Source organism: Coffea arabica, chromosome 11e, assembly GCF_036785885.1.
Source record: "Coffea arabica cultivar ET-39 chromosome 11e, Coffea Arabica ET-39 HiFi, whole genome shotgun sequence".
Classification (NCBI taxonomy): Eukaryota; Viridiplantae; Streptophyta; class Magnoliopsida; order Gentianales; family Rubiaceae; genus Coffea; species Coffea arabica.
The window spans coordinates 60,428,834-60,441,126 of NC_092331.1; the positions used below are offsets into that span (position 1 = coordinate 60,428,834).

At 36.7% G+C, this 12,293-nt stretch overlaps 1 protein-coding gene across 6 annotated transcripts; it reads right to left on the reverse strand.

Moving 5' to 3' along the window:
- Positions 1 to 454: 454 nt before the first annotated feature.
- On the reverse strand, positions 455 to 6,571 carry LOC113717555 (RNA-binding motif protein 25-like). Of its 6 annotated transcripts, XM_027242295.2 has the most exons (8): positions 5,014 to 5,911; positions 4,703 to 4,718; positions 4,272 to 4,522; positions 3,978 to 4,130; positions 2,984 to 3,434; positions 2,207 to 2,884; positions 1,517 to 2,127; positions 455 to 1,064 (listed from the first exon to the last, which is right to left on the reverse strand). In XM_027242295.2, exons 1-8 carry the CDS (start codon positions 5,071 to 5,073, stop codon positions 813 to 815), a joined length of 2,472 nt encoding a protein of 823 aa, XP_027098096.2. In that variant the 5' UTR covers positions 5,074 to 5,911; the 3' UTR covers positions 455 to 812. The 6 variants fall into 6 exon arrangements, with proteins under 6 accessions (XP_027098096.2, XP_027098095.1, XP_027098094.1 ...); XM_027242294.2 differs by lacking the exons at positions 4,703 to 4,718; positions 5,014 to 5,911 and adding an exon at positions 5,917 to 6,571 and having other exon boundaries at positions 1,517 to 2,121; positions 2,213 to 2,884; XM_027242293.2 differs by lacking the exons at positions 4,703 to 4,718; positions 5,014 to 5,911 and adding an exon at positions 5,917 to 6,571 and having other exon boundaries at positions 1,517 to 2,121.
- Between the last annotated feature and the right edge of the window lie 5,722 nt (positions 6,572 to 12,293).

The following is a 12,293-nucleotide window of genomic DNA, read 5'->3' on the forward strand; positions in this document are numbered from 1 at the left end:
CTCTAATGGTCAATGGGAAACAAGGCTGAACTTCATTATCAGCTTTTTATCGACCCAGCACGGTCTGTAAGTGTGGAAACACAATTGGGTTTCCTTTTTATAGCGCGCCTCATGGGAATGCGCCCAATCAAATGAATAAACATAAAATTACATCGTGTTGGAACTAACGGCAAAGTGGCTATGCGAGTACGCTTAATGCTTTGCCATATGGTTTTGGTGCTTCAACTCCTTCGGGACCATTCCCTTGCCTTGTGGCTTTGGTCCTTCAACTTCGTTCTTGAAAGGCGTTTTTATCCTATTTTATTTGTTTATAATAATACTGCGAAGAAGATTAGTGTCAAAGACGTCATTTTGTTTGTGACGTACATCATGCAAGGCACAAGAGCTTGTGTCATTCATGGAAGGCGTAGAATAGTTCAGTATGCTTCAGCTAATTCTGTGAAGAAGCAAACCATAGACCAACCGGTAAAAGTACATTATAGCCTTGCTTTAGGAGAAGCTTCCATAGTAGAAAATAAACAAATATGGGGTAAATGTGAATTACATTTAACGACGAAGGCATAGCAGCGGCTAAACAAACATGGAAAAATTGTGAATGCATTTAACAAAGAGGTTACGAAGATACTGGCAACGAGCGTCGGCTTGACATCCCGCCCTTTTATCTTAGCAAGTAGCATATAGATATCGATGTAGAATACCATCTGCCTGCTAGTAGTGCAAGATGGACTTCGAGAATATAACGCTAAACAAAGTCAGTCTGGCAGAAGGGACCATCCTCAAGATTAACAACACGTGCTTTAGCCCATCCTAAATCATGTCCTAGACCGCAAAGCCAGACCCGTTTCTACTCTCTTAATCTCGAATATTAGCATCCTCCACATCTTCAGCACAAACATTTCAGCTTCCTCATCTAATATAGCCTGGAGCCTATTCAACATCTCAGTTGCCTCTACATGTTCCCTGGTGCTGGACATTATGTACTCTACCAATGAGGGCTCTTCCTCTCCCAGAAATTCTGTAATCTTCTTAGAGATCCAAGGTTTCATTCTCTCATGCAACGCATTCTGTCAAAAAAGTTGACATGACAGCAAAACTTCAAAATGCAATCAAATAGGAAAATAATTCACAACTATATTAAAGCTAACATGTTAGACGCTCCAAATCTTTTAAATGGCTGAAAACCATAAACTTGAGAACAACATCTTCCATAGGACCTGCCCAAGCCTCGTGGGTAAAATGAATAAAAGATCCAGTTTTCTAGTAGGAAAATAACAAGGAGACTTTAGCAATAAAAAGGATCTTACACTCCTTGCGGTGACTGACTAACAGGATACAAAAAGAAGAATAAACATTGTGGTTTCTAACTTTTCTTTGTTTCTTTCCTGAGCTTTAGGATCAGCACAAAGACTTGAAAGGCCAAGTCACTGTTTTCAAACCGACCAGGTAAAAGCAATATGCAACACACTCAGCAAGCTAATAAAAATGTAACAAATAGTGCATTAGGAGGCATGTTCACCTTATCATAAGTTGCCCAGTTTATCCCATACGAAAATAACTCATCTTTGGTCTTTGGAATCATATCAATCAACTGTTTGGCATCCAAGAGCTTCTGATTATCTGGGGCCTTCACTTTATCAAGTCCAGGTTCTCGTACCCTGTCCCGGTCCAAACTCTCTTTCCTACTTTCTTCTCTGGTGCGTGTAAAATCATCGCCATTTCTGTCCCTATCCCTCTGGCTTGATCTATCATGAGACCTCCTACATTTTTCCTTTTCCAAATCAGGCTTCTCATCCTTAGAATTATTATTTGATATGCGTCTTCCAGACTCTGTTGCCACTGCCAAATTAGAAGGTGGTGGTGCTTCAGAAACTAATGAGTGGATAGCCAGCTGTTCCTCTGTTGAGTAATCAATTGGAACTAGAGGTCTCATCTTCTTTTCCTTGTGCATGTCCTCATCCTCATCTTGGTCAAATACAGAAGGAACAGTGGTTCTTTTCCCCGATCCTTGCAGACCAAAGCCCAATTTTCTAGATGGAGCATTGCTATTTTGCCGTGCATCATTTGTAGAAAGAGAAGCCATCAATGACAGATCAGCAATACCATTTTGCACAGTCCCATCACCTAACACTTTAACACAAATCTTGTTATAAAACATCAAAAAAAATTAAATTCAAAAAGTACGAAGAAAATGAGCTAGCTAACTAACCAATACCATTATTCACAACTAAATCATCATCAGAAGTCCCTTCAATGGCCTTATCCTTGCTTCCACAATTGTTTTCTTCAGGTAAAACACTTCCATCACGTCCATTGCCAGATAAAAGCCTTAATTCCTCCTCCTGTTCTTTCTTCTTCCACTCTTCCTCAGCCATCCTCTTGGCCTCAGCAACCTCTTCTTCTTCTTTCAATCTATCAGCCATGTCTTCTTCCTTTTCCCTTTGTCTCCTCCTCCTTTCCTCCTCACTATCCCTATACTTCCTCTTCTTGCTATAACCATCATCTCTTTCACGCTCTTGATTTGCTATCTCTGATTTGCGCTCCTGTGCCCTGTTCTTCTCCCTCTCTCTTTCTCTCTTCCGCCAGTGTTCTCGCTCTTTTTCTCTAGCTTCCCACTCTTTTTCACGTGCCTTAAACCTACGCTCATCATCCCGTATTCTATATTCTCTCTCCTTCTCTCGCTTAGCTCGTTCTTGTTCACGTTCTCTCTCATACCTTTCTAGTTCTTTCTCCTTTTCTCGCTTGAGTTCTCGGTCACGGTCTCTGCTTCTCCTATCATGCCTTCTTTCACGATCCGGTGGCGGTGAACTTGTTTCAGATCTATCCTGCTCTCCTGATGGTTTGCTTTCACTGGGCATCTCATTTTCGTATTTGTCTTCAACAGCATCTGCAAAATGATTGTGAAGCAATTCAAACATTAAAAATATCATAGATTCATATGACAGACGCAAGTTTAAAATTTTCATGCTATTGTCAACATATGTACCAGCTTTTGTAGTATCTGCATCCATTTCTCCATCCTTTGATCTAGCAGAACCTTCCAAGTTGGAGTTAGATGAACCATCAGCAGCAATCTGAGGAGGCGGTGGAGGTAAAGGTCTGCTTTTCAACCTCTCCTCTATCAGGCCCGTGAGCTTCTCCAAAGCCTCTTGATCACCTTTTCTATCTTCATCAGTTACAAGGCCAAAGCTGGAAGCATCCCTATTCTCATCATTCTTTGTGTTATTGTCATCTTTTTCTGAATCTCCTGTAGCAGACTTTGGTGATTCCAAAGAGGGCTTTGACGCATCTTTCTGTTTATCAGCAGATAAAACTCCACCTCTCTTTGTGCTCTCGGTACTACTTTCGGTTTCAGTTTCATTGACATTCTTCAAGCTTTCTCGTTTTTTTCGAACAAAATCGTCTAGATAATCCCGAGTTGCTTGATTATAGTTTAACTGAGAGGGCATATCAGATATTAGCAGTGTCATATCAGATATTAGCAGTGTCATATGTTATCTTATCCAAAGTACTGCTCTATTTCCGGGTTAGATTAGGGAGGGAAAGAGGAAAAGGGAGAGCTTTCTAACTGGAGTAAGAGCCAGCTGATAACTTCAGAAGCAGGACTTGACAAAAACATCTATGATTACCCTATAGGGGAAAAAAAAAAAGAAGAAGAAGGACAAGCCAATGCAATATTTGTATGTCTATGCATGCTTAGAGGCTAGTGGAAAAACAAATTAATATCACATCCAGGTGTGAGATCTATCTTACAACTTAAGATGTGAAAATCCATCAATTCTAATAGCACAGATTAAACCCTACCACGAATTCAAAAGCACACATGAAAAAGATGCTTGATGATTTTTAACACTCATTTTGCCAATCTACCTACCCCTTTTTTTTGCCCTTGTGTGTGTGTAGAAATAGAGAGAGGGTGTGTGTGTGTGTGCGTGTGTGTGTGTGTGTGTGAGAGAGAGAGAGAGAGAGAGAGAGAGTACCATCAACTCCTGTCCATCAATGTTTAATTTACTGAGAAGCCGAATTGCACGAAGAACCCCTTCAGCAGACTCAAATTCACAGAATCCAAAACCTTTAAAAGTTCCATCCGTAGGATTTTGAGGACGTCTCCAACTCTTCACAGGCCCACATAACTTGGAAAATTACATGCACATATACAGATGTCAATGCAAGTATACACGTCAAAACTCAATTGAATAAAAAATGGGAAAGCTGTAGGTTGAGATAATCATAATTTGATTATACAAATGAATTCCATTAATAAGGTCACGTACTTCCAACAGAGAAAGAATGAAGTCGTTTTCCACTGTTGAAGCTATCTTGCCCACATAAAGAGTTGTTTGCTTCTCTGTGGATGCAACACTTGGGACAACAGCCGGCCGAACAACAGCAGGAATGATTGGAGCTCGAGGACCAGCAACAGGAGGACGAGGCAGTGGGGGGATGACGCCACCTGCAGCCAGTGGACGTGTAGGATATGCTGGTCGAGCCATAGGTGCAAAAGGAGACGGATAACGAAGAATTCCTGCATCAACGAATCAAGATCTATGCAACTCTATCAGAGAATGCTGATAGCTAATAGCAATTTTAAGTTCTGAAAATATATTAAAAATGGGAATAAAAAGACTTTCACAAGTATAATCAAACTTTGTTACCAAACATTACAAGCAATTAGAGATGGCAGCACAGGAATGACAACACTCACCAGCTGAACAGATAACCTGAAGCAAAATCAAGGAGACAACATTGAATTTATAAATTATGAATGTGAAGCTGGACTTGGCTTATGCTCCCACTTGAAAACAGTAGCGTTCTAAACCTACCCCGTAAAGCAATTGTGCTAAATTTACATTGAGACTGGTTGTGTCATGTTCGCATTGATACAATATATTATAACCAACAAATTTTGACCTTCGTTAGTACTAAATATAGCAACCATCTTCAACCTGATGTCATATGCAGTAAACAAAATTCAGAAAATTAAAAAAATTCATATAATTGGAGAGATTGTGATACCTTGGTATCCAGAGGCAAGAAGCAATCAGTTGTTAACATGGTCTGCTGCCGGCAATACATGAATCAAGATCCGAATAAATGAAATAAAGTATCCTTACATCTAAAAGAACTATCCTATTAGAGTAAAGAGAGCAGAACCAGACATTATTGGACAAAAGATATTTGTTGCTAGATGACATCTTTCCATCATGTTCATTTAGATTAACAAGAAACATTTTCTTTCGCCATTTCTACAAATTAATGCCCACACAAGAATCAAAAGAATGAAGCAAATTTTTGTGCATACCAAAAAAGTAGTTGGAGATTGGGATAGTCAGTACACTCTAAAAAAACTCCATGTGAAGCCTTCTTCACCCTTTCTCACCGTAATCAGTCAAGAAACTGTAGGAGAAAACATCCTGTCATCGATACCCCTCATCCAACTAACACCAATCCTACCTTCTCACCAATTTTCAAACCCAGTTTCAATTAACACATATTTACAAATTGAAGCTCACCGCAGAAAAGTACATACACGAATACCCATAGACATTAAAGAAGCAAAGTAACATCCAGTCAACTAACATCCATAAATATGCAAGTGGCCACCTTATTCTTTTTGCTACTTATTTACTGTTAATTTCCTTAAAACTAATTCAATAAAACCATGCCAGAATCCATAAAAATTTAGCCTTTTTCCAAATAGGTCAGTTTCCTACTACTTATTGACAAGTATTGACTTCCGTAACTAATCCAATCAGACCATACCAAATTTGATGAAGCAAGCGCCTATTTGCAGCCAAAACAATTAGAATCAGTTCAGTTACTTCAGTAAGCTAGCAACACATAGGCTTGAATCAGCTTTTTTTTACGCAAAAAGGAATGAAACAATTTGTTGATAAATTGACGTGTGAATTTACCCACCCGGAGGAGGAATGACGCCCTGAGGAGCAGACTGGGGGAAAGCCGGGTAACCATTCGGCAGAGGTGCATACGGAGCCCTAATTGGCTGGCCTTGGGGAGCATAAGAAAGCGGCGGAATAACTGGAGGAACAGATGATGCCACCGGAACCTGTCCCGCCCCCGTAACAGATGGCGGCGGCGGCGGCGGCAACATGCCAGGAAACTGAGGCAGTGCGCTCACACCCGGAGGCGGCACCCCAACGGGTGCCTGATAACCAGGGTTGAGAGGAATTGGCGAGAACTGAGGTAAAGGAGTGGTTGCAGGACGGAAGGAAGGTGCAGTTGGCGGAACAACAGCACCGGGCTGGATCGAAGGCGGAGCTATGAGTGAAGTCTGCGGCGGCGGCGGGGGTGTGGTTTGGTTTGGGTTCGGATTAGGGTTTGGAGGAAGAATTGAGGACTGCTTAGGTACCGATGAATCGAGTTGTGTGTTGGGACTAACGGATTCGGACTGTAAAGAGTTGGACTCTGGTGCTGGTGGCGGTGGTGGTGTTGTGGTTTCTGCTGAGGTAGAAGACAACGGTTCCGCCATTGATACCTAATTGCATTCGATTGGAGCTTTTTCACGTTTATTTTGGAATTTTTGTCCCGCAAAACTTTTTTGCTACCGTGTTTATTTGAGCAGCGCCTGCTACTTATTCCTATGTGACGTCGTTCATTTTACTTTGCCACGTGTTTTTAGTTTTTGAATTGTTTCACTACGAATAGGATTATACCTGGCAAAGCACATGCATAAGTGCAAGTGCTTGTAGTAGCGCTCAGCTCAACCCTTCAAATTAGAAGGTTATTAACTTTAGATTCACTGGATTTGTTTGGATAAGAGTTTATTTGGATGATTTATTTGAGATGATTACTATAGTACTTTTTGTGATGTGATGTATATGAGATTAAAATGTGAATCAAATTTGTGAATCAAATTATTTTATTTCAAATCATCTGAATTTATTCTTTAGAAAAGTGGGTTAATTACACTTTGCCTCCCTAAACTTGGGCCCTCATAACATTTTATCTCCTAAACTCCAAATATATACATTTTACCAATTGTGATCAACTTTTTACAGAATTAAAATGAAGTTATATTTTTTAAAACCAAAATATCCCTACCTAATTCTTAAACACACATAATAAATACCTATTTCTTTAATAGTTACTAAATGCATCTAAACACAATTACAATATGCATTTTGATTTTTTAACACTAAAATGAATTAAATAATTCACAATAAAGAAGTCTAAGGAAATCAATGTATTATCTTAATGCTAATAGCAGTACTTATTTTAAATTGAATAAAATTAATTAGTGCATTAGGAATGAAATAGATTTGCTTAAATTCTTTTATTGTAGCAATTTTTAATATGTTTTATATGTGGTAAAAAATGTATTGAAAAACGTGTTTATAAATATTTTAACTTTTTTAAATGTAGAATTCAAACAAAATATAAAGCAAGATATGAATATACTATAAAATCACCAAATAGCATCTTATTGACTCATGAAAATCTTGTAAAATTTGCAAGGTAAATGAAAATTATCAAAACTAATCCATATACAATTTAAACGAAGAAAGATAAGCGATGAAAAACTTGTGCAGATATTTTAGAAATTTTTAAATTCTTTTTTTCTCAACAATACAAAATTTCAATTCTTTGGTATTATACCATCTTTTATTTTTAATTTTTAAAAACATGCGACCTTGTGTTTTTTCTAATAAGATGTTTCATATTCCAATTAAAAGTATAACACTAGTTTAGAACTAACATATAAGGGCATTAATGTCATTTTGTTAAAATTTTGGACGGAGAATTTATCATTAATATTTGACTAGTCAATGTTAATGATAAAGTGTATAGATTTAAAGTTTAGGTGGGCAAAGTGTTATAAATGGTCAAGTTAAACTGTAATTAATCTAAAAAAAAAACTTTAGATTAGCAAGGAATAGGAAAATGGCCAATTTTGTCCTTAAACATTTTTCTAGAGTCAATTAGTTCCTAATTTTTATTCTGTCAATTTAATACATAAACTTAATTTTCAGATCCAATTAAAACCTCTACGATGACGCCACCACATAAAAACATTTTGGATCCTAATTTAACAATTAAACAAAGGCATTTTGGAAACTTTGAATTATCTCCTCTCTCTCCACTACCAACCTCTATCACCAACCACCCACCTCCTCCTTCTCATTCCATCTCTCCCTCCCCACCCTCTTTTCCCCAACTTTGAGTTTACATTGTAATTGGGAAAGTAGAAGAAGAAACCTGCATATGCTGTGAAAGACAAAAAAGTACTGTAATTCTTCTGCTTCCTTCAATAATCATGTCAGCGGGAATGGGACTAGGGAGTAAGGGAGATTCAATTGCCATTCTCGTCGTTTCCTACTTTTGTTCATTCTTTCCTAATGTAATGCTATCAATTTCCCTCGAAGCATTTGGCGAAAAATTAAAGAGTTGCCAACAAGATATTCTGGAATCATAAGCTATTTCTACGGTCTAGCCTATCTTCGAAAATTCCTAAAAAAATTATATAAAGCCTATCTTCGAGAAATGGACTAGGAATATGATTTCTTCTGTTCCATTGGCTTTTTCTAATGTTTCTAATTTCATTATATATTTGGGTTTGGAATTGTAGGTGAGTGGGTTCCCCAATATTCTAGCCCTTAAAGCTATTTATGTGATATGTTGAGCAAGGTGATTTCCCCTGCGTCAAAGTCCACCTTCCTCTTGCAATTTGCGGCCTTTGAGACTTAAAACTCCACATTTAGTCCATACCCCAGAATCTTTGAAGCCTTGCGGACCATGGAGAGACGTTAGGTGAAACTACTTGATCTCCTTAGACATCACATCTTTGGTGGGTTAATGGTGTAGGTTAATGGGAAAGGGGGTGATTGAGGAAAGTAGCCGACGGAGAGAGGAAGGCAGGCAGTGGTAGCGGTGGCAAGAAGGGATGAGGTAGAATAAGGGTTAAGAAGTTAATTAAAAATTTTGAAAATATCTTAAAAAGGTTTTTGATTTAAAAATGTCCCAAATACTAATAATTTTTTTAATTTACTCAGTTTGATTATAATTCATACTTGAAGTTCCCGAAATACACTTATTTAACTGTTAAATTAGAAATTCAATTGTTTTTAGATGGTAGCGTCGCCACAAAATAACTTAATTGGATTAAAAAATATTTAAGGAGCAAATTGGCAAAAAAAAAAAAAAAAGTTAGGGACTAAATCGATTCTGGAAAAAGTTTAGGGACGGAATTGGCCATTTTTCCAAAAATAAGTTTGTAGTGGTTCCATAAATTTAAGTAAAATTTTGTACTTTGAAGGGTCAGCAGGACTTTGTTTTGAATTTAATGATTTGTTTTAATTTAGGTTTCGGAAATAGTATCACCATTATTGATTTTGTAAGTCCATGACCAATGAAAATTATTTATTTTTTGATACAATTTATCCTTTTAATTAGGTTTACTAAGTAAAATTTTTTTATTTCTTTTAAATCCATGACCAATGAATTTTTACTTTTAGTATGGATTAGGATATTTCATCTTTATTTACTCTCTCATGAATGAATTTCAAATCAAATTTCTATATCAATGTGGCCATTTCGTATATTTTAAATTCAAAAAAACATGAGGGGATATTTATTAGTTAAAAAAAATTCAAAATTTCATTAAAAAAAAAAAGAATAAGGAGTTGCAAGCATTATGACTTCATCATCCTAAAAATCCCTTTTGCAATTTATATGGACTCGTGTTAAAGGCACATCCAATGTGTGTGCAATTAGAAAACAATAAAAAATGAATCAATTTTGTATAAATATTATTTTTTTATATACCAAAAAATTTATATAAAATTTTCATGAATGAAATTTGGTTTATATTGCTACAGTAATTTGGTATTGACAAAACGTGATTAGGTGATTAGAATAAAAATTAATTTTTATAAGAATAAAATTGAAAGTTCAAAAGATGACAAAAAGTATTTATACTAACTGCCATTGCTCAAGCATTATATTGTATAGATAATTAGAAAACTTACCTACCTCTAGCCTCAAGGATAAAGCAACTCTCTCTCTACCATGCATGGAAGTATGAGTTTTTCTCCCCTCGTCCTCACATATCGTCTAATATGAGAGATTACCTGAATAACAATTTATAATTCTTTTAAGGGCTACAGGAGGTGGGGCTTATAAAAGTTTGCTGATCTCTTCAAACAAAAGCTTGGAATGACTCTCGACAAGGTTGATGAAATGAATTCTCTTGTTGCCGGTGCAAATTTTTTGCTTATGGTGGGATCCCTAAAGTACAAAGATATATTTATATGATTAGTATTCTTTTTGCAAGTAACAAAATACAAGTGTATATGCATATACTCGTGCTTTTTGCGTGCCATTTCTTTTCTTAAGTCAGTCTGAAGTAAGTGGTTTATATTGAGGATAAATTCCCTTTTTTATGAGCTCTATATGATGTTTTAGCCATGCTTACTTGAGCTTGTACTGTAAGATTTTGGACTTCTTCGATTTGTATCATCCTGTGTGGCCTTCTTTATTGACCTCCTTACCTTGAGTGCTGGGACCTAATGGACGCATCAGTTCTGGCCAATGACAATTGGATGACAAACATATAAATTGTTTTGCATTCTCTTTGAATTGGCAGCCAGCAAAATAGGTTCTCTTGGATTCTGATTCTGATACTAAACATCTGAAGCAATTGTGAAAAGCCATAGAAAGCTGTCTAGTGATGATAACAATAATGTCAGATCCTTCCAAAAAAAAAAAAAAAAACAATGTCAGACTATTTGACTGTTGGACTTAGATGTAGGGGTGCAAACGAATCGAGCGGCTCGATTCGAGCTCGAGTTGGTTGAGCTCGAACTTGAATTCAAAATATTAAGTTCGTTAACTTGCGAGCCGGCTCGTGAGCTCGAGTATATATATATATTATTATTTTAATAGTAAAATTACATAGATATTCTTAATATTTTATTATTTATTAAGAAAAAATATTATTTTATTTATTTTTTAAAAAATAAAATAATTATTTTTATTTTTTCGAGCTCGAACTTCAAAATTGTCAGCTCGTCGAGTTTGAACTCGAGTTCGATAAAATTAAGTGAAGACCCAACTCGGTTCTCTTGATGGTAACTTGGTGGAATTATAATGCTTATTGTAGTCCTGAAACACACGAACTACTGCACACTCTTAAACCTATACTACACTTGATTACTCAGCCAATCAAGTACGTACAATTCCATTTTATCCAGGAGAATCCCTTTGGGCAGTGGAGGATATATATGTATTATAAATTTCCATAGCTTTTTTGTGACATTTTGCCTCATTGCAATTATTCTTTTCTTTTTCATTGCTGAGAATGCTTAATAGTGGCAACTGCTTGTTCAATGGCCGTCTGAGGTTTGCCTGTCTGCTTCTGATTGAGTTGGATGTATTCTGCAAGTAAAGTCAGGCAGGGTATAACAGTAGCTCGTCCAATTTTTATCCGGAGCTGTGTTTGGATGATATTCTTCTACTGCTGTATTCATGGTTACCAATATATATCAAGTTGTGGCTATCAGATTTTTGGATATGAATTTTCGAATTCAGGAAAAGAAAAAAAAAATTCAAAAGAAGAAGTGACATGAATGTATGTCCTATTGTTGGTTATTGTACAATTTCTGATTTCAGTTTAAATTAAAAACAGAAAACAATAGTATAGAATACACCATGCAAACAGAGAAATTGAGTTGTTAGAGCAATTTCTGATGTAAAAAAATAAAAAAGGTATGATTAGGTAGCTTTGTAGAAGATGGGAATCGGAGATTTTAGGTTCGAACCCCCTTTTGTTAATGCTACTCTTGTTGATCTTTCATAAATGAAAATTGTTTTCGAGTTCAAGAAAATAAGAAAAAGGTTCCAACCCTCCTTTATTCTATTTACTTTTTAAATCTCACATCTCTCTTACAGTATATAAGAAAATTTCTCTCTTTAAAAGGAAGTTTTGTGGAAAATTTTTACATAAAGCTGTTGGGGTTGGCTCTTTGTCTTTGCAATGCTTGTGACGGCAAGTCTTTGGTGACTCCTTTGAAGTATAACTGGGACTATATACATTTATTCCAAAAGGACGGGCCCATTCTTGGCGGACCAGAACCAGGCCTTAGCCTGCGACAAGGCCAAAACATTTAAAATCACGAAATTCATTTTCTTTCTCCCTCAAATTGCAAGGTAGACCAAAGAACTGCCATTACTGCTGCTGGTGAGTGCCACCTGTACCAGTCCACCATTCTTCCCTGTCAATAGAAAATTTTCCACCATTTTTACTCCCTCACGTCCTCCGCGACACTCCTCTACAATCA

What these genes read in the sequence shown, in the direction of transcription:
- LOC113717555 (XM_027242291.2), bottom strand. Translation starts at nt 6,487, where the DNA reads ATGGCGGAACCGTTGTCTTCTACCTCAGCAGAAACCACAACACCACCA. An exon ending in GGGCGTCATTCCTCCTCCGG is followed by an intron (nt 4,523 to 5,916) that starts GTGGGTAAATTC and finishes TCGTTGATGCAG; the next exon opens with GAATTCTTCGTTATCCGTCT. An exon ending in TGCAGATACTACAAAAGCTG is followed by an intron (nt 2,885 to 2,983) that starts GTACATATGTTG and finishes ATCATTTTGCAG; the next exon opens with ATGCTGTTGAAGACAAATAC.